We start from the raw sequence: 24,940 nt of genomic DNA on the forward strand, positions 1-24,940 counted from the left end.
ACTATCTTAATGCTGAGCTGGGTAGGGCTTTAAAATTAAAACCAACACTTTGATAAATACTCCATACGGGAAGCTACCGTATGGCTTGGGTCCGGGATATTTGAGGGAACACCTGCTGCCAGCATCAAGTTCCCTTCGTCCAGTTCGCTCACACAGGGAGGGTCTCCTCAGGGTGCTGCCGGTAAAAGATTGCCGGCGGATAACACCCAGGGGGAGGGCCTTCTCTGTGGGTGCGCCTACCCTCTGGAACCAGCTGCCCGTGGAGCTGAGGACTGCCCCTGACCTTCGTTCATTCTGCCGGGACCTGAAGACCTGGCTCTTCGAGCTCTCCGGCCCAGGCTGAGAATTTTTAACTGGGGTTTTTATTTTAAGGGATAATTTAATCTTTTAAAATTGTTTTTTAACTTTTGTATTTTGTATTGCTGATTTTAAATACCCTGTAAACCGCCCTGAGTCCTTCGGGAAAGGGCGGTATATAAATCTAATAAAATTAAAATTAAATTAAATTACCGTATTTTCCCCAAAATAAGACCCAACTGTAAACCAAGCCCTATAATTATTTTTCACGATGCCCGTAATATAAGCCCCACCCCCAAAATAAGCCCCAATTAAGATGGGCAGCCAGACGGACGCATTTAGTACGACCGTTGCAAAAAACACACGACGGATGTATTGAATGATAAAATAATAATATGAATATATAATTAAATATAAATAAATAATACAATTGACGTTATTTATTCGCATAAACGTAGATTGTTGTACGTGGGGGGGAAAAATAAGTCATCACCTGAAAATAAGCCCTAATGTATCTTTTAGAGCAAAAATTAAGTAAGACCTGGTCTTATTTTGGGGGAAATACAGTAGTTCAGGGCCCGGATCTAGATGCTCACATTGAACTGTATCCGTAAGCAATTGGCTGCTGTGTGCTGGACCAATTGAAGCTTCTGGGTGGTCTCCAAGGACCACCCCATGTAGAGAGTATTGCGGTAGTCCGAGTTAAGTACTCATAAGTGCATGAGTTAATGTTGGGAGGCTTTCGTGCTCCAGGTAGGGCTGCAGACAGATGAAGTTGAAGAAAGAGGCCCCTGGCTGTGGTCTTCACTTGTCCATCAAACAGTAGCTAAAAGTTGAGCAGGACCTCCCGAGTTATGCACCGGTTCTTTCAGAGGCATTGCTGCCCTCACAAGGGACAAATCTACTGTAGAGAATTCAAAAAAATATCTCCATCCTGCTTGGTTCACTTTCAGCCTCTTTAATCTCATCTAGATCCTGATAGCCCCACCACACTGGGTCAAAAGCTTGATAGCAACTCATGTGCAGTTTGGGTAGCGATGTACAACTGATTACCATCAACATTTTGATGATGCTCTACAATATCTATGTGAAGCAGAAAGAAAATGAACATACGATCTCTGCTTTTGATAATTAGATAGGGTATATTATAATAATAATGTTGGAAGGGACCTTGGAGGTCATCTAGTCCAACCCCCTGCTAAGGCAGGAAACCCTATACCATTTCAGGCAAATGGCTGTCCAGTCTCTTCTTAAAAACCTCCAGTGTTGGAGCATTCACCACTTCTGGAGGCAGGTTGTTCCACTGGTTAGTTGTTCTAACTGTCAGGAAGTTTCTCCTTAGTTCTAGGTTGCTTGTCTCTTTGGCTAGTTTCCATCCGTTGCTTCTTGTCCTGCCTTCGGGCGCTTTGGAGAATAGCTTGGCTCCCTCTTCTTTGGGGCAGCCCCTGAGATATTGGAATGCTGCTATCATGTCACCCCTCACCCTTCTCTTCATTAAACTACACATACCCAATTCCAGCAACCGTTCCCCATGTTTTAGCCTCCAGTCCCCCAATCATCCAATAAAAAGAAGAGAGTCACAGTGTAACTTTGGAGAAAGGTCTGTGGAGATTGTCTATCATTCAGAGCATGGTTGTCCCAAAGGTACTTTTTCCCCCAAAAGGCAACTGGACTTTCTTGGGTTGTTTTTTTTCCTTGAAAACATTTCACTTCCCATCCAAGGAGCTTTCTTCAGTTTGTGAGAAGGTAAATTGGGAGAAAGGAAAATTTAACAGTCGTCTTACAACTGCTGTAAAGAAAATTGGAAACCATTTCTTTGTATCTTTTTTCTGTCTTCTCTATTTTTCTTCTGCTTTTTTCTTTTTGCACTCACGTTCTCTTTTTACTAGTTTTCCCCCCCTTCCTTCCTGCTTTATTTTAGTTTTTATTGATTTTTGTTCTTGTTTTTAAAGCGTCCAATAAAATTGTATTTTTAAAAACTGGATATTGATGATCCTGTAACCCAGATTCAAGGACCACCAAGCTGTTGAGTGTCAGCCTCCTAATGCAATAACAGAATATTACAACACTTTGCTTCCCATCATCATGTGTAGACTCATCTCCAATCCCATCAAGTGCCTGGATCGTCTTCTTTTGCCAGTGGCCAACCAAGTGCTCACCAGAATGGTCTGCAAAATTACTTGGAAAACCTCCACCCACCCACCAGAAACCATAAGTGGTGTGGAGTGGACCAATCTCTTAACAATTTTGTACAGTAAGATTTGCCCAAGATCAGTCTGGAAATATTATGACTAAATAGAGCAGGGATCTTCACACTTGGAAACTTGGCTGGCTGAGGAATTCTGGGAGTTGAAGTCCACAAGTCTTAAGAGTTTGAAGACCCTTGAACTGGAGTAACTTTTCCTAACTAACACTGTTCATATAGTTGGTCATACAGCCTTCATAATCCCCAGCAGTTAGAGACTGAAAATCACGGTGGGAGAGCCAAAATTACGGTAACTTCATTTAAAGGAATCAAACATATACCTGGAGGGAATCCTAGAAATGTGACATAATCTATGGTAGTTTAATTTGGTCTTTTCAGATGCTGAGTCTACGCATTCGTTGCTAGCTTATCTTATCTAACTTCTATTAAAAGATTCCTTTAATAAAGGGAATCCAATTAAAGGAAAATTGAAATTGGCATGCAAGAAAACAAAACCTAACCCTCCATTGTTTTTATTAATGAGAATATCCCTGGACCTACACCAACTCTATAAACCAAGGATGTGAAAACCCACAATTTATGGGGCTTAATTCCTTTTCTGTGCTCCCCAGACTCTTTTAGATGGGCAGAACATTTATGGACCTTGTTTGTTTGTTTGTTTGTTTAGGAAGGTGGGTTAAAGAAAGAAAAAAAAATCTTAAGTGTTCAACCTCTTGGTCTGGAGACTTATTTCTTAACCTTTTCTTGTCTTAAAAAACAACAGTGCTTTTCTTTATCAGTAGAGGGAGCTATAACACTAGCTATAACACTGCCCTAGTGTTCTTGCTCCCCCTACTGATGACAAAAAAAGCTGCAGTTTGAGGGAAATTTTGTTGTGACCAAACCCCGTAAAAATAATAAAAACTAAAGTAGAATAAAATAAATTTTTTTTTAAAAAAATTAAGAGTAGGGAAACATGAGGATATCCTGCTTATTTTTGCAACCCTGGACATGCTCTACAGTGCACGGTACAATTCTTAAATCCATCTCAGAGCATGCGCACTCATGCAATAGTATTCTGAGGAGTCCTCGATGCTCTCTGAGCTTGGTAGTTTTCTTGCGGACATTTGATTACCAAACTATGTAACATCATCAGTGGTAGTACAGAGTGGGTTTTATTCTCAATTTATATTCTAGAGAGGTTTGTTCCGTTGGTGTCAAGTGTTGATGGGAGTGGCCTGGGTGGTCCTTTGGTTGGACAGTTTACTGTTAACTTGTTGGCAGTTCCTTGACTGGGGTATTGCTTACTTGTTGATTGTTGGGCTGTTGTTAATAGATATTCTTAAAAGTAAGTGCAGGGGTGGCTATACTTCTCTGTGCACTGGACTCTTCCCTTAGAGAGCAACAATTGCCTTTTGCTCCTCTGTAAGGCAAATACTAAAGGGACTCGGTGGCTCAGTGGGTTAGGACGCTGAGTTTGTCGATCAGAAGGTCGGCGGTTTGGCGGGTCGAATCCCGAGAGCCGCGTAACAGACTGAGCACCTGTTACTCGTCCCAGCTTCTGCCAACCTAGCAGTTCGAAAGCACGTAAAAATGCAAGTCGAAAAATAGGGACCACTACGGTGGGAAGGTAACTGCGTTCCGTGCGCCTTTGGCGTCTAGTCATGCCGGCCACATGACCACGGAGACGTCCTCGGACAAGCGCTGGCTCTTCGGCTTTGAAACGGAGATGAGCACCGGCCCCTAGAGTCGGAAACGACTAGCATGCGTGTGCGGGGGTACCTTTACCTTTACCTAAGGCAAATGCTGGAATGATCAAGATAAACCAAAGGTAACTTCCACGCAGCTTACAGATCACCAGTCTCAAACCAGCTTTAAAGTGCAGAAGATGGGCAGATCACTGGAAATAGCACCAACAGATTCTCATAAAGCGTTGCCAGCAAGGAAACAGTTGTATCCAGGATCCCACGTAACCCTAAGATCGGTCCCCAGACTGTATTAACGGCCTCAGTCAAGGAAGAGAATGAAGACTGAGTGACTGGGCCATTCCCAGGAGACCCATCCTTTGCTTGTAAAGAAGCTAGGAACACAACAGGAGGCTGAGACGTACGGTTGCTGCAATGTATAAAGGGGGATTGTGATTTAAGTACAGATAATACAACACTAGCTGCATTGCCCAGGCAGAGGAGATGTTCCTCCTGTTTCATATTTTTCCCAGAGAATTTCTGTGGACAGTAACTTCTTGTCCCTAGTTATTTTTTTCACACGTTCCAGAAAGACAAACAAGAGATAGGACAACTTTGAATTCTATCAGGTGTCCCTCAGCAAACTCTTTTTAATAGCCAGGCCTAATGGTGAGCTTGCTTGGATTATTATTTATAATTGCACAACTCCAAAAATACCCCCATTTGAAGATTTTGATTCTCAGCTGGAATTGAGTCAATTGAAAAACAAAAGTTGGAAGGGACCTTGGAGGTCTTCTAGTCCAACCCCCCCTGCTCAAGCAGAAGACCCGATAGCATTTCTGACAAATGGCTGTCCAGTCTTTTCTTAAAAACCTCCCGCGTTGGAGCACCCACAACTTCTGGAGGCAGGTTGTTCCACTGATCAATGGTTCTGCCAGGAAACAGTTCTACGCTGGTTCTCTCCCTGATTAGTTTCCATCTGTTGCTTCTTGTCCTGCCTTCAGGGGCTTTGGAGAATAGCTTGAGCCCTCACTTCTTTGTGGCAGCCCCTGAGATAGCTTTTCATTAAGGTAAAGGTTCCCCCGCACATGCGTGCTAGTCGTTTCCAACTCTAGGGGCCGGTGCCCATCTCCGTTTCAAAGCTGAAGAGCCAGCGCTTGTCTGAGGACGTCTCCGTGGTCATGTGGCCGGCATGACTAGATGCCAAAGGCACACGGAACGCTGTTACCTTCCCACCGTAGTGGTCCCTATTTTTCTACTTGCATTTTTACGTGCATTCGTCCTAACCCACTGAGCCACCGCGTCCCTTTTTTTCATTAAGCTAGATGTACCCAATTCTTGCAACCTTGCCTGGTCTCTGCATGAGACCTAGCATGATATAGCAAATGCTCATTATGTAAATATGAACTAGTCACTAAATTCCACCCATCTTACGTCCCACACCTGTTTTAAGAATACCACGAAGAGGAATAGAACTTTGCTTCTATATTACAGTAAACTCTTTTTAAGGTCTGGTGATAGATACACATGTCCCTTAATAGGTCAGAAAAAATGAGACAGATCATTAAATAAATAAATTACGTTGAACTATCCCTCTAGAAGTGTATGCCACTCAAGTCCTTTGCATAAGCAAATGACTGAGAACTTTGAACGGTCATTTGATGAATGGTTGTAAATCAAGGACTACATGTATTGGCTTATCTGGAATGAGGGCAATTAGCCTTTTAGTTTTACATTGTGGGAAAAAGAGTCAAACAATGCCAAGAACCTACCATCTTAATGAATGTAACTCATGATAATTGGATGTCATTCATAATAGTCGATAATTGAAGCTGGGAATTTCCTTCTTCAGTTTCCAAGATGTCTTGACTATAACTTGAGGTTCTGCTGTGGGCGTTCCACAACTAGGAACTGAGCCTTACTATTTGCCTGGAACCAACTCTCAATATTTATTGCTCAGGCGTGGTGTTTCTTTAAAGCAGGGGTCTTCAAACTTGGCCCTTTTATGACTTATGGACCTCAACTCCCAGAATTCCTCAGCCAGCGTGCCTTCTGGGAGTTGAAGTCCGCAAGTCATAAAAGGGTCAAGTTTGAAGACCCCTGCTTTAAACTCTCAAGGCACAATTTAGTGGCTGCGGCATGAATGAGACTTGGAGAGAAACCTAAAGAGGAAGCGTTATCAATTATGTGCCAGATCAGCATGGTGTGTGAGGTTATTTAATTGAGATGTATGCATTCTAAATCATTTAGCCGTTTCGGTATTAGCCCCATCCGGGACCTGATATGTCAAGAGCACAAATATGGAGACAAAACAGCAGACTGTCGGAGTAATAGAATATGTAACTCCAGTGTCAAAAGAGATTAAAGGCAGGAATGGCTGCGTCCCATTTTAGCCCAGAGGACTAATGTAGGCAGTGACATGAATGCTGAACCCCAGTAGGACTGTCATTTTGATCGACTGACTGTTGAGAACGGTCCAAATGTCTCTTGATAACATTCAGGTTTTATAAAGCTTCTAAGCCGCATCAGATTCCTCTGGGAGATTTTGCAATGAAATGTATGTACTGAGAGAAAAACCTAAACAAGGAAATAAAAGACAACTCATGAAGGTCGAAGGCTACCTTACTAATGGCAGATGCCACCAGAAAAAGGCGACTTCTTTGAAAAAGGACATGCCTTATTTGGGAAGATCTGGTGTCGGAGATTCACAACTGGGGGGTGCGTTTCACAACAGAGATCAGAACTGGGAGTTACTGTCCAAAGTCCTGGCTGAAACAGAAGTTTTTAAAAACTCTTTGGAGAAGTAAAAGTGACCCAGATACTCGCTTAAATACAGGTAGTCCTCGACTTACAACAGTTCATTTACTGACCATTTGAAGTTACCACAGCAGTGAAAAAAATGACTTATCATTTTTCACGCTTAAGACCGTTGCAGGATCCCCATGGACACGTGATCAGAATTCAGACGCTTGGCAATTGACTCAAATTTATGACAATTGCAGTGTCCCGGGGTCATGCGTTCACCTGTTGCAACCTCCTGGCAAGCAAAGTCAATGGGGAAGCCAGATTCACTTAACAATTGTGTTACTAACTTTCTCAACTGCAGTTATTCACTTAACAACTGTGGCAAGAAAGGTTGTAAACTGGGGCAAAATTCAACAAATGTCTCGCTTATCAACAGAAATGTTGGGGTCAATTGTGGTCGTAAGTCCAGGATTGCCTTTACAGGTAATCCTCGACTTACAGCGATTCAAAATTACCATCCCACTGAAAAAAGTGACTGACAATCAATGCTCGACTTACGACTATTCAAATTTACAGTGGCATTGAAAAAAAAAGTGACCGACAAACAGTCCTCGCACTTGCAACCATGGTCACATGATCCCAATTTGGGCCCTTGGCAACTGGACTGTATTTACAATCTTTGCAGTGTCCCTGGATCATGTGATGGCCATTTACAACCTTCCAGGACAATGCAGGAAGCCGAATTCATTTAATAAGTGCATGATTCACTTACTAACTGCAGTGATTTATTTATTTATTTAGATTTATATACCGCCCTTTCCCGAAGGACTCAGGGCGGTTTACAGGGTATTTAAAAGAAAATCAATACAAAAGTTAAAACAAATTAAAAAAGATTAAATGAAACCCTGAGAAAAAATAAAAACCCAGTTAAAATTAAAAATTAAAAAATTCTCAGCCTGGGCCAGAGAGCTCGATTTACTTAACAACCATGGCAAAAGAATCGTAAAATCAGGTGACATTCACTTAACAGCTGCCTTGCTTAGCCATGGAAAGTCTCATTCATTCTCTCTCTCTCTCTCTCTCTCTCTCTCTCTCTCTCTCTCTCTCTCTCTCTCTCTCTCTCTCTCTCTCCTCCCTCCCTCCCTCCCTCTCTCTGTGTGTCTGTCTGTCTCTGTCTCTCTATCTGTCTCTGTCTTTTTCTGTGTTTCTCTCTCTTTGTCTTTCTGTGTCCTTCTGTCACTCTCTGTCTCTTGTCTTTTTCTTTTTGTCTCTTTCTCTTTCTGTGTCCTTCTGTCTTCTTTCTCTCTGTCTGTCTCTCTCTCTCTCTGTCTTTCTCTCGCTCTACTTTCCCAGGTGAAGTGGTGTTTCTGGTTCCTATGCCTGCCGATGATTCTGGATTAGGATGGCAGTCTTCGCCCAGTGGAGGTAAAACCACCCCAGCTACCACCTTCACCCAACAGGATATCAACGAAGGCGTCATTTGGTATAGACACTCTGGAGCCGAGACGGAGAGTGACTCATTCCGCTTCCAGGTACATTAATTATACCCCCCGTTAAGTAACAAGTGCTTTGATGTGGTCTTCTTTTATCATGCCTTCTTAGGACCACCCTTGAAATATTGCATCCCCTTTCGGTTGCCTTGACCTTAAAAAAGATGTCGAGACTCTAGAAAGAGTGCAGAGAAGAGCAACAAAGATGATGAGGGGACTGGAGGCTAAAACATAGGGACAACTGCAGGTTGCTGGAACTGGGTATGTCTCGTTTAATGAAGAGAAGGACTAGGGGTGATATGATAGCAGTGTTCCAATATCTCAGGGGCTGCCCCAAAGAAGAGGGAGTCAAGCTATTCTCCAAAGCACCTGAAAGCAGGACAAGAAGCAATGGATGGAAACTAGTCAAGGAGAGAAGCAACCTAGAACTAAGGAGAAACTTCCTGACAGTTAGAACAACTAACCAGTGGAACAACCTGCCTCCAGAAGTGGTGAATGCTCCAACACTGGAGGTTTTCAAGAAGAGACTGGACACCATTTGTCTGAAATGGTACAGGGTTTCCTGCTTGAGCAGGGCGTTGGACTAGATGACCTCCAGGGTCCTTTCCTTCTCTTGTTCTGTTGTCCTGTTATCTGCAGAACAGTTGGGATTTCTTTTCCGTGTAGAAGTCGCCCGTCAGAAATGACACAATTCTACACCTGTGGTGAGACCGTGACGAGGCAGCTCTTTAGAGTGTCCTGACAGGAACCCACAAAAAATGCCAAAAGTGGGTCTGTCTCCCTAAAAAATGTCTTCCTTTTTGCTTAGAAGGTTAATCTGGCTTGTACCTCCAGCATGTTGTATGTTTGCTTTACCTATCGCTCCGGCACCGAGGAGGCAATTAAGGTAATTTCTGAGGTAATTAGCATAGATGATAAAGAGGTAATGTTGAAAAGCTGGATATTGTGCCAGATCTTTTTAAAATTAATAACAGCGTTGTGGTGGTGCATTTTTTCAGTTCACAGCATGATGGAAGGGAAGGTTGCAGTTTGAGCTTTTCTGAAAAGCTATCTTGCGACTGGGGAAATAATTATGTAGTTATGTGTGTGTGTGTGTGTGTGTGTGTGTGTGTGTGTGTGTGTGTAAGGAGTTGGAGAGAAGCTGTGCATAGTTGTACAAGTAGTCTTCAACTTAAACCACCACAATTGAACTTAAACTTTCCGTTGTTAAGCAAGACAGTTGTTAAAGTCAGTTTTACCCCAGTTTATGACCTTTCGTGCCAGAGCTGTGAAGTGAATCCCTGCAGTTGTTAAGTGAATCTGGCTTCCCCATTGACTTTGCTTGCCAGAAGGTCACAAAAGGTGATCACATGACCCCGGGGCACTGCAACCGTCATAAGTCCATGCCAGTTGCCAAGCATCCAAATTTTGATCACATGATCACAGGGATGCTGCAATGGCCGTACGTTTGAAGAAATTGACATAAGTCAGTTTTCTTAAATTGCTGTTATAACTTTGAACAGTCACTAGATGAACTGTCGTAAGTCAAGGACCGCCTGTATGGATTTTTCATTTCACAGCATGGTGGAGGGGAAAGCTGCAGGTTGAACTATTTTGCAACTGGGGGAATAATTATATAGTTTAACGTGTGTGTGTGTGTGTGTGTGTGTGTGTGTGTGTGTCTGTAGGAAGTTGGAGAGAAGCTGTGCGTAGCTGTATTCTATCACAGAACTATAGCCCATCTGTCAGGCCACAGATGAATGGCTAGTGACTGCTGAAAAAATGCAGATGGATTGTTTTTTATTAATATTCTGGGAACTGCGTTTCCAGTGACCTCTTGCAAAATAGGTCTCCCCAAGCTCAGTTAGATATGTGCCATTTATTTCCCTTTCCACTGATTTTCCCCAGAGGTTCGCTTGACCAAACCCGTGACGGAGATCTATGAAACTGTATATGTTGAGATCTCTTTTCTGGGGGGGGGAGGAAATATTCCACGCTCCATTTCTTTCACATTGCATGAGAGTGTAGGTCTCCATGCTTCCATTTATTGATTTCTCGGTCATTCCTTGGGGCAGCCCTTCGGAAATCTTCTGTCGATACAGGGGTATCGGTTGCATAGCTGCTGGGGCAGGATACACTCTGATAGGGCACAACGTTAATTTATTTATTGGCACTGTGTTTATTTATTTATTAGTAGTGTGTTACATTTATCATAGCTGCACACTCCAGAGGACTCTGGGTGGTTAACAGGATCCATCTAAGGGGCTGCCACAAAGAATAGGCAGCCTCTTTTTCCAAAGGACAAGAAGCAATGGATGAAAACTAAGCAAGCAGAGAAGCATCCCAGAACTAAGGAGAATGTTCCTGTCTGTTAGAACAATTAATCAGTGGAACAATTTGCCTGCAGAAGTTGTGGGGGTTTTCTAAGATGAAATTGGACAGGCATTTGTCTCAAATGGTATAGGGCAGGGGTGGGCAACCTTGGCTCTTTTATGACTCGTGAACAACTCCCAGAATTCCTGAGCCAGCATAGCTCAGCTTGGAAACCTCTCCCTTTCCCCTCAGCATGGCTGGCTCAGGAATTCTGGGAGTTGAAGTCCACGAGTCATAAAAGAGCCAAGTTTGCCTACCCCTGGTATAGGGTCTCCTGCTTAAGCAGGGGGTTGGACTAGACCTCCAAGCTCCCTTCCAACTTTGTTATTCTGTTATAAAGTAAGCACAAATCAATTAAAAGCACACAAGCTAAGACAGGGCAGACCCAACAAAAACCATCGTATCAATAAAAATGATAGGAACAGGATAAAAACCACAACAGGAGCTGCACAGGCTTCCTAACCTCAGGCCTGGGAAGACAGGTAGATGTTAACAGCCTTCCTGAATCGCAGGACAATGAGTGCTATCTGCATATGTAGGGCAGTGTTGCTCTACCTGGGCAACCTTAAGATGAGTGGACTTCCAACTCCCAGAATTCTAGCTGGCCTGGGAATTCTGGGAGTTGTAGTCCACACACCTCGAAGTTGCCAAGGTTGGGAAACACTGCTCTAAGGGGATGCTCTTCCAGAGAGTAGGGACATTAACAGAGCTATGCCCCATTCTTATCACTTAAGTGAATCACTGCAGTGGTTAAGTTAGTTAACACGATTGTTAAGTGAATCCGGCATTCCCCATTGACTGTTGTGGCCCCGATCCCTGAGCCTGTCATAACCGAGGAAGAGGACTCTAAGGATGATGGGGAGGAACTGGCAAGGCCTCCCTCTCCGGGACCCTCCCCTCTGGCAAGGCCTCCGTCTCCACCTGAACGCCGACAGGAGCAGCCTGTGATTAGCCAGGCTGGGAGTGAGCCAGAGCAGTTGCAGCAGATGGAGAGCAGTGGAGATGAATCATGGCTAGATCCCTGAGAACGGTGCAGAGCCAAGCGTTTACAGCAGTGTAGGAAGAGTAGGAGGGTGAGGGATTAGCTGAGTCACTGAGCCACACCCCACAAGGTACAAAAGGGGGTGTGGCTGTTCTCAGGACTTTGTGATGAACAATAATTTAAATCAACTTCTGGTCACATCTTCGGAAGTCTGTCGGATTTATTATCTGTTTGAAACCCTGGCCTGAATTCTTGACAACGCTTCTGTACTTCTGTTTCTGGACTGTTTGCTTGGACTCATTTTGAGTAATTGTTTGGAAGTTATCTCACGAGCCTATTTTGGCTGACTGTTTGTATTTTGCTGCCAAGGCCTTATCGGAAGGCAATTACTAAAGCCTGAGGAATTAACCCTTGCTAGTTGTGCCTGCTTGTTTGTCTGTTTGTACCCGGGGGGGGGGAACAGAACATTGACTGCTTGTCAGAAGGTCGCAAAAGAGGATCTCAAGGCCCCCGGGGCGCTGCAACCGTCATGAATATCAGCCCGTTGCCAAGCGTCTGAATTTTGGATCACGTGTCCATAGGGATACTGCGATGGCTGTGTGAAAAATGGTTATAAGCCACTTTTTCCAGTCTTGTCACTTTGAACGGTCATGAAATAAATGGGTTGTAAGTCGAGGAATTGAAAAGCTTGCGACTGTCCACCTTGCTGAAAGTAGACCTTAGAAGATGGTTCTCAGGTTCTCCTACTGAAAACATTTCGCCCGTAGGAAATCATGCTGCTGAGATTATTCAGAAGAGAAGCTGAGGTACAAGTAGTTCTCAATTTAGGGCCACAATTGGGATTGGAACTTTCATCGTAAATCATTGCGATTGTAAGTTGAATCGGACCTGATTTTTACAGTTTTTGTTAAGCGAATCCAACTTCTCCAATGGGAATTATTATTATTTTGGGGGGGGGCTGGAAATTGGGGGGAAAAGGTGTGTGACCACAGGTGTGTGTGTGGGGGGCCCTGCAATAGGTGTAAGTGTGAATACAGGTTGTAAATCACTTTTTCCAAAGCTATTGTAACTTCAAACAGTTGTTGAGAACTGCCTGTAATCTCCCTGCTCCAGCAGTCTCATTCGTGCCCTACAGTCTTAACCTGTCATGATGCATAAAAGTCTCACTGCCTCTGTTTCCTTTGTGTAATGTCATATTTGCAGGTCTCTGGTGCAGGCTTTCCACAGACCCGTCTTGAGACCCACTTGTTCAACATTGCCATCTTACCACCTAGCCTGGCATCATCTGAGTCCTCCTCCAGATTTTCTTTTCATATGACGGTAAGTCCAGAATTACATTTCTCCAAGAATGCATCTTTCTCTCTATCTCTTATCTCTATCTCTATCTCTATCTATATATCTCTATCTATCTCTATCTCTATCTCTATCTATCTCTATCTTATCTATCTATCTATCTATCTATCTATCTATCTATCTATCTATCTATCTATCTATCTATCTATCCCCACACACATACACATATATCTATATTTATCTAGCTATTTAGTTATATATATCTCTATATATCTATCTATATCTTATCTCTATATCTATCTATCTAGTTATCTATATCTCTATATCTTATCTCTCTATATCTATCTATCTATCTATCTGTCTGTCTATCTGTCTATATCTATCTACACACACACACACACACACACACACACAGACACACACACACACACACACACTTACTTTCAACCTGGAAGTGCCACGGTGCTTCTGACATGAATGCGATACAAATGGACCAGTGCCAAATATGGGGAGAAGGTAGTCAAGAAAAGTCAAGATGGTGTCAGTGATCTTGTTGTTGGTGTTTAATCCACATAGATTTCTTGGCGTAAGTACTGGCATGTATGGAAGTACCCCACATAACATTTCTTGGCATATATGGGAAGTACTACTTCTAGGTGTATTTTTTTTAGCTTCTTAAGATTTCCCTTTGGGATTGGAATGTCCTCTAATCTCTTTAAGATCATCATTCAGAATTCTTGATCGCTGAATTTTTTAAAAAAGTGTTTTGGATGGGGAAGGCAAATGGGGCGGAGGAGAAAAGGACAAGGGCACCCTTCACCTTTTTCACACTGGCAATAACACTTTGCAAAATGATTTGAGCCATCTGTGCAGGTTAATTTAGAATGATAATGTCCTGCTTCTGCTTTTAAAGACTGACTCTCGCACAATTACTATGGTAACTTGTTAGAGCATGCACAGTCTTATTGCGTGAGATAACCCAGGAATAAACACAGTAAACAGTGGTCTATATTAAATGGTAGTTTATCTTACACTATCTACAATATCGTACACCAGGAACAATATACCTACACTTGTTAACACAGCAGGATCCAACACACCACAGTTACAGCAGGAAACGGAAGAGACAAACAAATCAGCAGAGCCTTCCCTTTTATACAGAGGCTCTTAAAGAGACACATACCCTGCTGAGTCATTCCCATCATCACATTTTAAATCTTACATTACATAAGCTGATTAGCTGTTAAATCAATACCTAGACATAACTCAGTTTACTCAAGGTCAAGGAGATAACAAAAAGACCGCAAACCAGAAAAGAGTCTCGGAAACTTGGCTGAGTCATTCATTTTTAAATAGGAGAGCGCAGAAGAATAGTCCAAGATCAGTCCAAGGTTCCACGAGCTAGGTCAGGGTTGTCAGCCAGTCCAGAGGCTGAATGATTTTCTTAAGCAGGATTCCCAAGAACTTCACACGAGAGCCAGATATCAGACAGCTGTTTTCAGTAAATAATATGGATCAGGACTGCCTCTTAAACTGAGTTGCAATCAGTTGTCCTCAGTCAAGACGACTGGGCTCAGCTTTGCAAAAAGCCTCAGAGAACATCTCTGCTTTTAATTCTGTTTGCTAATGTGAAGGCTGGGAGGCCTTTGTATCATCTCCTCTGACAGCTCCAGCTTTGCAGATGGTGCCTGGTTTTACATAGAAAGAATAGAGTAGAGCTGGAAGGGACCTTGGAGGCCTTCTAGTCCAGCCCCCTGCTCAAGCAAGAGAACCTATACCATCTCAGACAGGTGATTGTCTTATCTATCTTCTTAAAAATCTCCAGTGATGGAGTGCCCAAGATTTCTGGTGGCAAGCTGTTCCACTGGTTGATTGTCCTCACTGTCAGGAAGTTTCTTCTTAATTCCAGGTTGCTTCTCTCCTTGATTAGCTTCTAACTATTGTTTCTTGTCCTTCTCTCTGGTGAACACCTGACCCCCCCTTCTTTAAGGCAGCCGCTTAGATACCGGAATGCTGCTATCATGTCTCTCCTATTTCTTTTTTTCTTTTGACTAGCCAAGCCCAAGTCCTGCAGCCGTTCTTTGTATGTTTTGGTCTCCAGGCCTCTGATCATCTTAGTTGCTCTTTTCTGAATTTTTTTCCAGTCTGTCAACATCTTTTTTGTGATATGGTGACCAAAATTGGCTGCAGTATCCGAGGTGTGGTCTTACTAGGGCTTTATAAAGTGGTACTAATACTTTTGCGTGATTCTTTGCTTGTTGTCGCCTTAAGCTGAGGTTCCACAGGTTTAGCCAGAGAAGCTTCCTCAGAATCATATTCAGAGTCTGAGTCCTGGCCCATGACAACACTATACAGGTAGTCCTTAACTTAGGACCACAGTTAAGCCCAAAATTTAAGTTGCTAAGTAGATTTTGCCCCATTGTACGACTTTTCTTGCCACAGTTGTTAAGAGAATCACTGTAGCTGTTAGTAACATGGTTGCTAAGTGAATCTGGCTTCCCCACTGACTCAAGAAGTTGACAAAAGTTGATCACGTGGCCCCGGGACACTGCAACTGTCATAAATACAAGACAGTTGCCAAGTGTCCTGACTTTTGATCATGTGACCACGGGGATGTTACAACAGTCGTAAGTGTGAAAAATGGCCATTAAGTCACTTTTTTCCGATGCTGTTGTAACTTTGAATGGCCATTAAATGAACTGTGGTAAGTTGAGGACTACCCTTATCGGTTTAACATCCACTTGTGATTTTGATATTCCTGAAACCCTCATCCAGTATGGTTTTTGCCAGTTCAAACATCAGCCACTGAGTTGTTGTTACTTAACTGTCAAGGTAGTATAGGGACTGATGCTGTGGCTCAGTGGGTTAGGACGCTGAGCTTGTTGATCAGATGGTCGGCAGTTTGGTGGGTCGAATCTCGAGTGCCGCGTAACAGAGTGAGCGCCTGTTACTCATCCCAGCTTGTGCCAACCTAGCAGTTCGAAAGCACGTAAAAATGCAAGTAGAAAAATAGGGACCACGACGGTGGGAAGGTAACAGCGTTCCGTGCGCCTTTGGCGTCTAGTCATGCCGGCCACATGACCATGGAGACGTCCTCGGACAAGCGCTGGCTCTTCGGCTTTGAAACAGAGATGAGCACCGGCCCCTAGAGTCGGAAACGACTAGCACGCATGTGCAGGGGAACCTTTACCTTTTTAACGTGGTCCCCTTGGGCAGCCATAAGGAGCATGGCGTCCATAGAATTCACCCCCAAAAAACAACAGTTTCATAACAAAGGGCGGAATCTTAAGAGATTACCAAATTTCCTATGATCAGATTCTCTTGTGATTTCAGGAAAGAAAGCCAGCATGTTATGAGATCTCCAGAGGAGAAGGTTGAAATCTTTGGTGCTCTCAGAAGATTTCCGCCCTGTTTTAATACAATTCTTTTAAAACAATCATTTTTTGACACTTAATACCCTGCAAGCCAAATTGCCCGATGGTGCCCAGCACTTTAAAAAGTTGCAAATTCTCGGCCTTTTGTGTAGCTTAGAATTATCACCTGTATTTTTTTATGGTAAAAGAAATGGTTGCCCTGCTCTCTAGCATCAATTGGATGAATGTGGGAATGAGAGAACAGAGGTTAGGAGTCAACCCCCCCTTTTTTCCCAATGAATGGCATTTGACTCTTGAAAAGGGGACTTTTGTAAGATTGCCTGCCTAAGTTAATGAATGCAACTTTCAGCTATAGTTTCATTCTTTGTCTTTTGTCTCCTTCCCTCCCTTCTCTTTAAGAGTCTATATTCTTGCCCTCCGTGACCAACGGAAGGTCAGACAGTTTGACATTTGTTCAAAGACCTGGGTGTTAGGCTTGGGCGTCTGTTGGAACAATCTGTGGATTGTACAGGTTTGGATCAGCTCTGTTCTTAATTTGTTCTGTGTGGCTTCTGAGTCTTTTGGTCTTGGGGACAGAAGGGTTTGAATTAGGATCAGGGAGACCGGGGTTCAGATCCACCCTAAGCCCTGAGGCTCAAAGTGACTTTGGATCTGTTCTTCTGTCTCGGCCCAACCTACTCACAAAATGGGTCATTTGGGGAAACATTAGAGGAGGGTGCGTTCTGCATGTTGCCTTGCGCTGATGGACGGGTTGTTTGCTTGTTTGTTATTGATTTATTTATTTGTAAAATTTATTAGTCACCCATCTTGCCACACGGTAACTCTGGGCAGCGTGTCCCAAAGGTGGTTTTTTTTCTCCGAGGCAGCTGTTTTTTTCTGGGTTTTTCTTCGGAGACGTTTCGCTTCTCAGTCATCCAGATCGTGGTTGTCCCAAAGGTGCTTTTTTCCCAAGAGGCGACTGGGCTTCCTTCTTCATCAAATGGAATCAAGTTTGTTCTCTGCATACATACATAGTTTAATTTAGGGTCATTGAATACGGTCAGGGAATCCAGATTCTGGGCCAGTCCCTAACTCTCAGCCTATTAACTTCTCTTAAAGCGAACTTGTTTTGGAGAAAATTGGAGTAGAGAGTACCATCTACGTCATTCTGAACTCCTGGTGGATAATTCAACTCTGTGGCTATTTCCTTTCTGAATTGGAAGAATGCATGTGTCTAACACCCTTTTTTGACCCTGTAATCCCTTAATTCGGGGTAGAATCAGGGTAGCTAGATGGAGCTGAGCGTTTACTGACCGGATGCCCTTCCTGGCACCACACAGAGTTCGCCGGAAATATATATTTTTTTCTTTGCGTCCCAGGAGAGGAACACCTAGGATTGAACACTCAACCTTTGGATTGGAAGGGGAGAGTCTTTACCACTAGGTCACCACGCGTGTGGTGCTAAGTCTATCCATTGAAAAGTGTGAGTGGCTTCCGTAGAAGTTCAGTAAAGGTTAGCATATTTCTAGCACTTGGAAATATTTGGTGAAGCTAATCTGCCTTGGAGTCATTTGACGTAACTCTTTTCAGTCCTCACCTTTCTTTAAACCGGTGTTTCTCAACCTTACAATTTTAAGATGAGTGGCTGGCTGGGTAATTCTGGGAGTTGAAGCCCACTCATTTTAAAAATTGATTGATAAGGTTGAGAAACATGGGTCTAAACGGAATGCTTTCTTCCAAACAAAGACCTATTCATTGAATAGGGTCAGGGAATCCAGATTCTGGGCCCACTGGCAGAACCAGGTCTTTGGCGCCTTCCGAAAGAGTTTTAGAGTGGGGGCCAGTCTAATCTCTGGGGGGAAATGATGTTCCAGTGAGAGGGAGCCGCCACGGAGAAGGCCCTTCTTTTGGGACCTGCCAGATGTTTCTCGTTAGGTGGGGACAGGATCCGCAACATACCTTGCCTCCCCGCTCTAGTGGGTCGGGTAGATGTGACCGGCAAGAGACAGTCCCTCCAATAATCTTCCTCCCTGTTTAACGCACACACACCCCCAGCCTAGCCCAATGATTGGGGAAAGGCCAGGTCTTCACCGTCAGGATTCCCGGAGGAAAAAGCTGAGTATAAGTACACATAGGTAAAGTAAAGGTAAAGGTTCCCCCGCACATGTGTGCTAGTTGTTTCCAACTCTAGGGGGCGGTGCTCATCTCCATTTCAAAGACGAAGAGCCAGCGCTTGTCCGAGGACGTCTCCGTGGTCATGTGGCCGGCATGACTAGACGCCAAAGGTGCACGGAATGCTGTTACCTTCCCACCGTAGTGGTCCCTATTTTTCTACTTGCATTTTTACGCGCTTTTGAACTGCTAGGTTGGCAGAAGCTGGGACGAGTAACAGGTGCTCACTCGGGATTCGACCCGCCAAACTGCCGACCTTGTGATCGACAAGCTCAGCGTCCTAACCCACTGAGCCACCATGTCCCTTATAAGTACACATGCATTTGGTAAATATCTATCTTTCAGGCACTGGAAGATCGTGTGACCCCTATTCGACCGCATCATCTCTCTTTTGTCAACTCGCAAACTCCAAGTGAAGAAATCACGTACAACGTGACCGTACCCTTGCCTCCAGATCAAGGCAAGATCATTTCATATATATATATATAAAATGTTTCTCTGTCATCGTTTTACAACTGAAATTGGTAGGCCGGTAGCCAGGAGGGTCAGCTGGAGGATACAGGCTTGGCTGAAAGTATTTATAAATTAAGAAGTTCAGGGGAAATGACTGAACTGTCTTTGGGTGATAGGTGAAGGCTTGCCAAATGTCTCTCTCTCTCTCCATCTTAAACGAGAGAGATTAAGCAAAATGGTGACCCTTCAAAACTGGGCAATAGAGTGCAAATTTGAATTCATATGCACGTTTCTTGCACTTGTCAGGATAGTGAATTGAGGACTGTAGTTGGTTTCTGCAGAACTATCTAATGTCCTGGCTGGGATTAAAATCTGAACTGGGGAAGAATTGCAGGACAGAAGATTCATATCATGTTTGAAGCAAGCTTTGCAAGCTCCCAAGACTCATGTTTACAAGCTCCATAATCGAGATTGGAGTGGCCATGAGCACTACAAGTCTTGAGTTTTGATAAGTCCCATATAAAATCCAGAGAAATCCTGACTGGTTAATCAGAAACTAGCCAGCCATATTTATCAACAAATGTTAAGCAAGATGGAAGGAATGGCTGGTTGAAGCAAATGCAGGTTTAAGTATGTTAAGTATGTTATGTGGACAAAGCCGCTCTGACATTATGGACCAATCAGCAACACTTTGGAAGAACACAACTGCAGTCTTACGGAAAGCACATTTGTTAGAATTCATGTTTCATATTTGACTACTGTATTTATTTGCCTAATAATTATAGATTGTTTATAGTCTCTTGGAGATTAGCTAAGAAACAAATAATTTCTCTGTCCATTGCAACAGGTTTGGTGGAGCACATTGACAAACCATCCATCCCGGTAGCCTCTTTTACCCAAACTGACATCAACAGTGGCAAAATTGTCTATCGGCCACCTAGTGCTGGTTCACATATTAGGGAGCTGATGGAATTCTCCTTTGCTGGTAAGAATTTAATTCACTGATTAGCACTCATTCCTTAGATTCCCATCCATAACTCCCTAACTTTCTATAAACCAGTGTTTCTCAGCAACTTTAAAGATGAGTGGAGGTCAATTAGCTGGTTGGGGAATTCAACACACAACTTGAAGTCGCCGAGGTTGAGAAAAACTGATCTTCTAGACCAGGAGTCTTCAAACTTGGCCCTTTTATGACTTGTGGACTTCAAGTCCCAGAATTCCTCAGCCAGCGTGCCTGGCTGAGGAATTCTGGGAGTTGAAGTCCACAAGTCATAAAAGGGCCAAGTTTGAAGACCCCTGTTCTAGACCAGAGGTCCCTATCCTTTTGGGCACCAGGGACCGGTTCTGTGGAGAAACGTTTTTCCATGAACCGGAGGGTGCGCCTGTATCCCACGGATGGGGCTTTCCTTGTGTGGACCGGTTGTTGGCATGCCACGGCCTGGTATCAGTCCATGGACCAGGGGTTGGGGGACCCCTGTTCTAGACAATGGTGGGAATGTTGAGCAATAGAGTTTAGCAATATTTTAAGGGTCTGAAGTCCCAGCCATAAACAAAGCCAATGAACCACATGGAAGATGCTGGGTCAAATGCCTACTAAGAATCTGTGACATTAAAAAAATTTTTTTTGCCACCCTCAAAACAAAACATTATGATGAGGTGGGAATATCTTATGGTTTTACCCTAGAAGCTGGGGTAGGCAACCTTGGCTCTTTTATGACTGGTGGACGTCAATTCCCAAAATTCCTGAGCCAGCATGTCTCAACTTGGAAACTCTTTTCCCCTCAGCATGGCTGGCTCAGGAATTCTGGGAGTTGAAGTCCACGAGTCATAAAAGAGCCAAGGTTGCCTACACCTGTTCTAAACCAAGGGTGGGGAATGATGGCTCTTTTATGACTAGTGGTCTTCAACTCCCAAAATTCCTGAGCCAGTATCGCTGAGCTTGGAAACTCTCCCTTTCCCCTCAGCATGTCTGGCTCAGGAGTTCTGGGAGTTGAAGTCCACGAGTCATAAAAGAGCCAAGGTTGCCTACTTCTGCCCTAGAGATATCACAGAAATGTTATTCAGATACATTTTTTTCAGAGATGCTTGGTGAATGTAGAACATTATGCTTCCATTGGCCCCTCTCTTTGGTTGCAAAGTTTTTGCCAAGTCCAATATCCTGATATTTAAAGGTAAAGGTAAAGGTTCCCCCGCACATGTGTGCTAGTCGTTTCCAACTCTAGGGGCCAGTGCTCATCTCCGTTTCAAAGCTGAAGAGCCAGCGCTTGTCCAAGGATGTCTCCGTGGTCATGTGGCTGGCATGACTAGACGCCAAAGCCGCACAGAACGCTGTTACCTTCCCACCGTAGTGGTCCCTATTTTTCTACTTGCATTTTTACGTGCTTTCGAACTGCTAGGTTGGCAGAAGCTGGGACAAGTAACAGGTGCTCACTCTGTTACACGGCACTCAGGATTCGACCCGCCAAACTGCCAACCATCTGATCAATAAGCTCAGCGTCCTAACCCACTGAGCCACCGCATCCCATCCTGATATTTAGGATGCCACAAAAGGAAATAATGAAGACTGGTTAAACACCAGCATCTTTGTGACATAGCAGTCCATTCCAGTTTGTTGGGTTAATATTAATTCTGCCTGCAGTGCAACCCCCTCATAATTTTCCCATTCGGTCTAATATATGGCCATCAGTGATTTGTGGGGCCGCGCATGTGTTTCACAATGAAATTTTACAGCAATTATACCACTAATCATCAGCTGAGTATCAGTTCATGAATTAATATCAGCTCATGAAATTCTCTGGGCTCCTATCAGATTGCCTGCACCATTAGGCATTCTTTAGAAGTTATACCTTAGATGCAATTACGGTCCAAACAGCTGTTATTTCCCACATCTGCAAAAAGAAGCAAACATACAAAGCAATCTTCCAATAGGAACTTGCAGGCCTTTATCAGGAAAAATGCAACCTGCTGTGTTTAGCCTCCTAGCACCGAAACACGGGCTGCATAATTTATCAAAACGAATGAGAGCTGTACTGTAACAATCTGCCAAAAGCTGAAAGCCGGGCATTTTTCAAACGAACTTCTTTTTTCTCACATTTTAGAGATGTATGTTGTGTCAGCCTTTGTTATAAACAGGCCTAAAGTATTCAATCGGAATAAGAGTTGGAAGGGCCTACCACATATTGCTTCAAAATAAAATATTTTGAAATCTTTACCCACATAGAAAACTATTTTTCTTGTCTATTTTAAGACAAACTATTTTGTCTTAATTATCTTACAAATGGTGGTCCAAAGTCTGCTGAGAATGTAATCAGTATTTCCAAATACAGCTGGACTTGTGACTTTCCCCTTCCACAAATTCTTTGTGACATCACACCTGCGGTGGATCAATTTAGTTTGTATTGTGTGATTCCAAATGCTGCAAACAATTGTGTTTTCCTGATCTCTTTTATCTCCTCTAGGTCTTCCAGAATCGATTAACTTTCGTTTTACAGGTATGTGGATATTTTCTTGTATTTATACTTCATTCTATCTGTTTTGAAGACCTTATGACCCACCTAATAAACATGAAATAAAGTTTTGAAATAGGAGACTTGGTGATAGATCAAACACTGAGGAGTCCTTGGTGCTCTCTAAGATTGGTTATTTGCTTTCATTTCATGACCCAACTAGATAATATTTTATTTATTCTATTTATTTATTTTATCCCACCTTTATTATTTCTATAAATCATTCAAGGCAGCGAACATACCTAATACACCTTCCTCCTGTTATTTTCCCCACAAAATAAGGGAGGTGAATTGAGCTGGAAGAGAGTGACTGGCCCAAAGTTACCCAGCCGGCTTTTGTAACTAAGGCGGGACTAGAACTCACCATCTCCTGGTGATTGACTCAAAGTCACCCAGCTGGCTTTCATGCCTAAGGTGGAACTAGAACACACCATCTCCTGGTGATTGGCCCAAAGTTACCCAGCCGGCTTTTGTGTCTAAGGTGGGACTAGAACTCACCATCTCCTGGTGATTGACTCAAAGTCACCCAGCTGGCTTTCATGCCTAAGGTGGAACTAGAACACACCATCTCCTGGTGATTGGCCCAAAGTTACCCAGCCGGCTTTTGTGTCTAAGGTGGGACTAGAACTCACCATCTCCTGGTGATTGACTCAAAGTCACCCAGCTGGCTTTCATGCCTAAGGTGGAACTAGAACTCACCATCTCCTGGTGATTGGCCCAAAGTTACCCAGCCGGCTTTTGTGTCTAAGGTGGGACTAGAACTCAACATCTCCTGGTGATTGACCCAAAGTCACCCAGCTGCCTTTCATGCCAAAGGCGGGACTAGAACTCACCATCTCCTGGTGATTGGCCCAAAGTCACCCAGCTGCCTTTCATGCCAAAGGCGGGACTAGAACTCACCATCTTCTGGTGATTGGCCCAAAGTCACCCAGCTGGCTTTCATGCCAAAGGCGGGACTAGAACTCACCATCTCCTGGTGATTGGCCCAAAGTTACCCAGCTGGCTTTCATGCCTAAAGTGGAACTAGTGCTCACCATCTCCTGGTGCTTGGCCCAAAGTCACCCAGCCGGCTTTTGTGCCTAAGGTGGGACTAGAACTCACCATCTCCTGGTGTTTGGCCCAAAGTCACCCAGCTGGCTTTCATGCCTAAAGTGGAACTAGTACTCACCATCTCTTGGTGCTTGGCCCAAAGTCACCCAGCTAGCTTTCATACCTAAGGCGGGACTAGAACTCACAATCTGCTAGTAATTACCCCACAGTCAGCCAGCCAGCCAGCCATTATGTCTAAGGCAGGACTAGAACTCACCATTTCCCGGCTTTAACCACCAAACAGGATAATGAAACATCTGCAAGCAAACAACCAAACTCAGAGAGTGCCAAGGGCTCCAAAGTTGCACATATTCTCTTCTATTAGATCAAACACTTTCAAGCAGCTGCAAAATTATTGGTGACAACATTTGGGGATGCTGGAGAGTTTGCAAGCAAATCCCACTTTTTTTTCTTTTTTCATCTGGATTCCCCCCCCCCCCCTCAGCTTCTTAGATGCATCCATCTAAGTCAGGCATGTTAAACTGCTAGCCCGCGGGCTGGATGCATTGTATTGAAACCGAACCTTCCCCATGGCTGGCAATGGGGAAAACGTCGTGATACATCGCGCGACATCACGTAACGTCACGAGTTTGACATGCCTGATCTAAGTCAAGAGGACTATAAAAAAAAAAGTACTGAAGCTTTCACCAACTCTGCTGATTCGAGGGAATGCTTCATCTTTCCTTCCCTGCTTCATTCCTCTAGTAGTAGTTCTCTCAGCTTTCCCCCCCTGTGCTACTATTCATCTTAAGGCACAGGAATATTTTTTTTAAAAAAGGCTTCTTATTCTTGCCCCACCTTTGTAATGTTATAAGGCTGCTTTTCTAACTTAGCAAGTTTAAAATGTGTGGACTTCAGCTCCCAGAATTCCCCAGCCAGCAGTGTGGCTGAAGAATTCTGGGAGTTGAAGTCCACCCATCTTAAACTTGCCAACTTGGAAAAACTCTGCTATAAAGGTAGATGTTCCCCTCTTCTTCTCTTCAAGATGCATTACATCATAGATAAAGGGCCAAGCACCATATTTTCACCTGCTTTTGCTTATTGCCTCACCTGCTGAGTAGCAAAGCTGATTCTGGACTTCGATCTGCCACCGCCATGATGCATAAATAATTTTCTCACCGACCGTTTGTGCGTGGCAGAGATGGGAAATGGCAAATGCTGGATATGGAATAAGTTAAAAATACAATCAAACTTAAAAACAATAATGCTGTTGTTGGGAAGGAACCGAAAGTCATATGGTAGGAGCACGTGGACCCCTTTCATTGATCCCATTTCCACAACACGCTTACCTCGTTTAAGATGATTGGGGGACTAGAGGCTAAAACATTTAGGGAAAGG

The 24,940-nt window shown here is 43.7% G+C and overlaps 1 protein-coding gene across 1 annotated transcript in view; it reads left to right on the top strand.

Moving 5' to 3' along the window:
• The window catches only part of FRAS1 (Fraser extracellular matrix complex subunit 1), a gene marked incomplete at its 5' end in the record, with an annotated part of 282,197 nt that overhangs the window by 141,497 nt on the left and 115,760 nt on the right, over positions 1 to 24,940 (top strand). Inside the window, 5 exons of the mRNA XM_081333331.1 lie at positions 8,266 to 8,444; positions 12,940 to 13,056; positions 18,900 to 19,014; positions 19,855 to 19,992; positions 22,466 to 22,498. Of these exons, the coding sequence (XP_081189457.1) occupies positions 8,266 to 8,444; positions 12,940 to 13,056; positions 18,900 to 19,014; positions 19,855 to 19,992; positions 22,466 to 22,498 (582 nt within the window). The remainder of the gene's footprint in view (positions 1 to 8,265; positions 8,445 to 12,939; positions 13,057 to 18,899; positions 19,015 to 19,854; positions 19,993 to 22,465; positions 22,499 to 24,940) is intronic.

The sequence above is a fragment of the Vipera berus genome (genome assembly GCF_964194415.1).
Source record: "Vipera berus genome assembly, chromosome: 7".
NCBI classification, from domain to species: Eukaryota; Metazoa; Chordata; class Lepidosauria; order Squamata; family Viperidae; genus Vipera; species Vipera berus.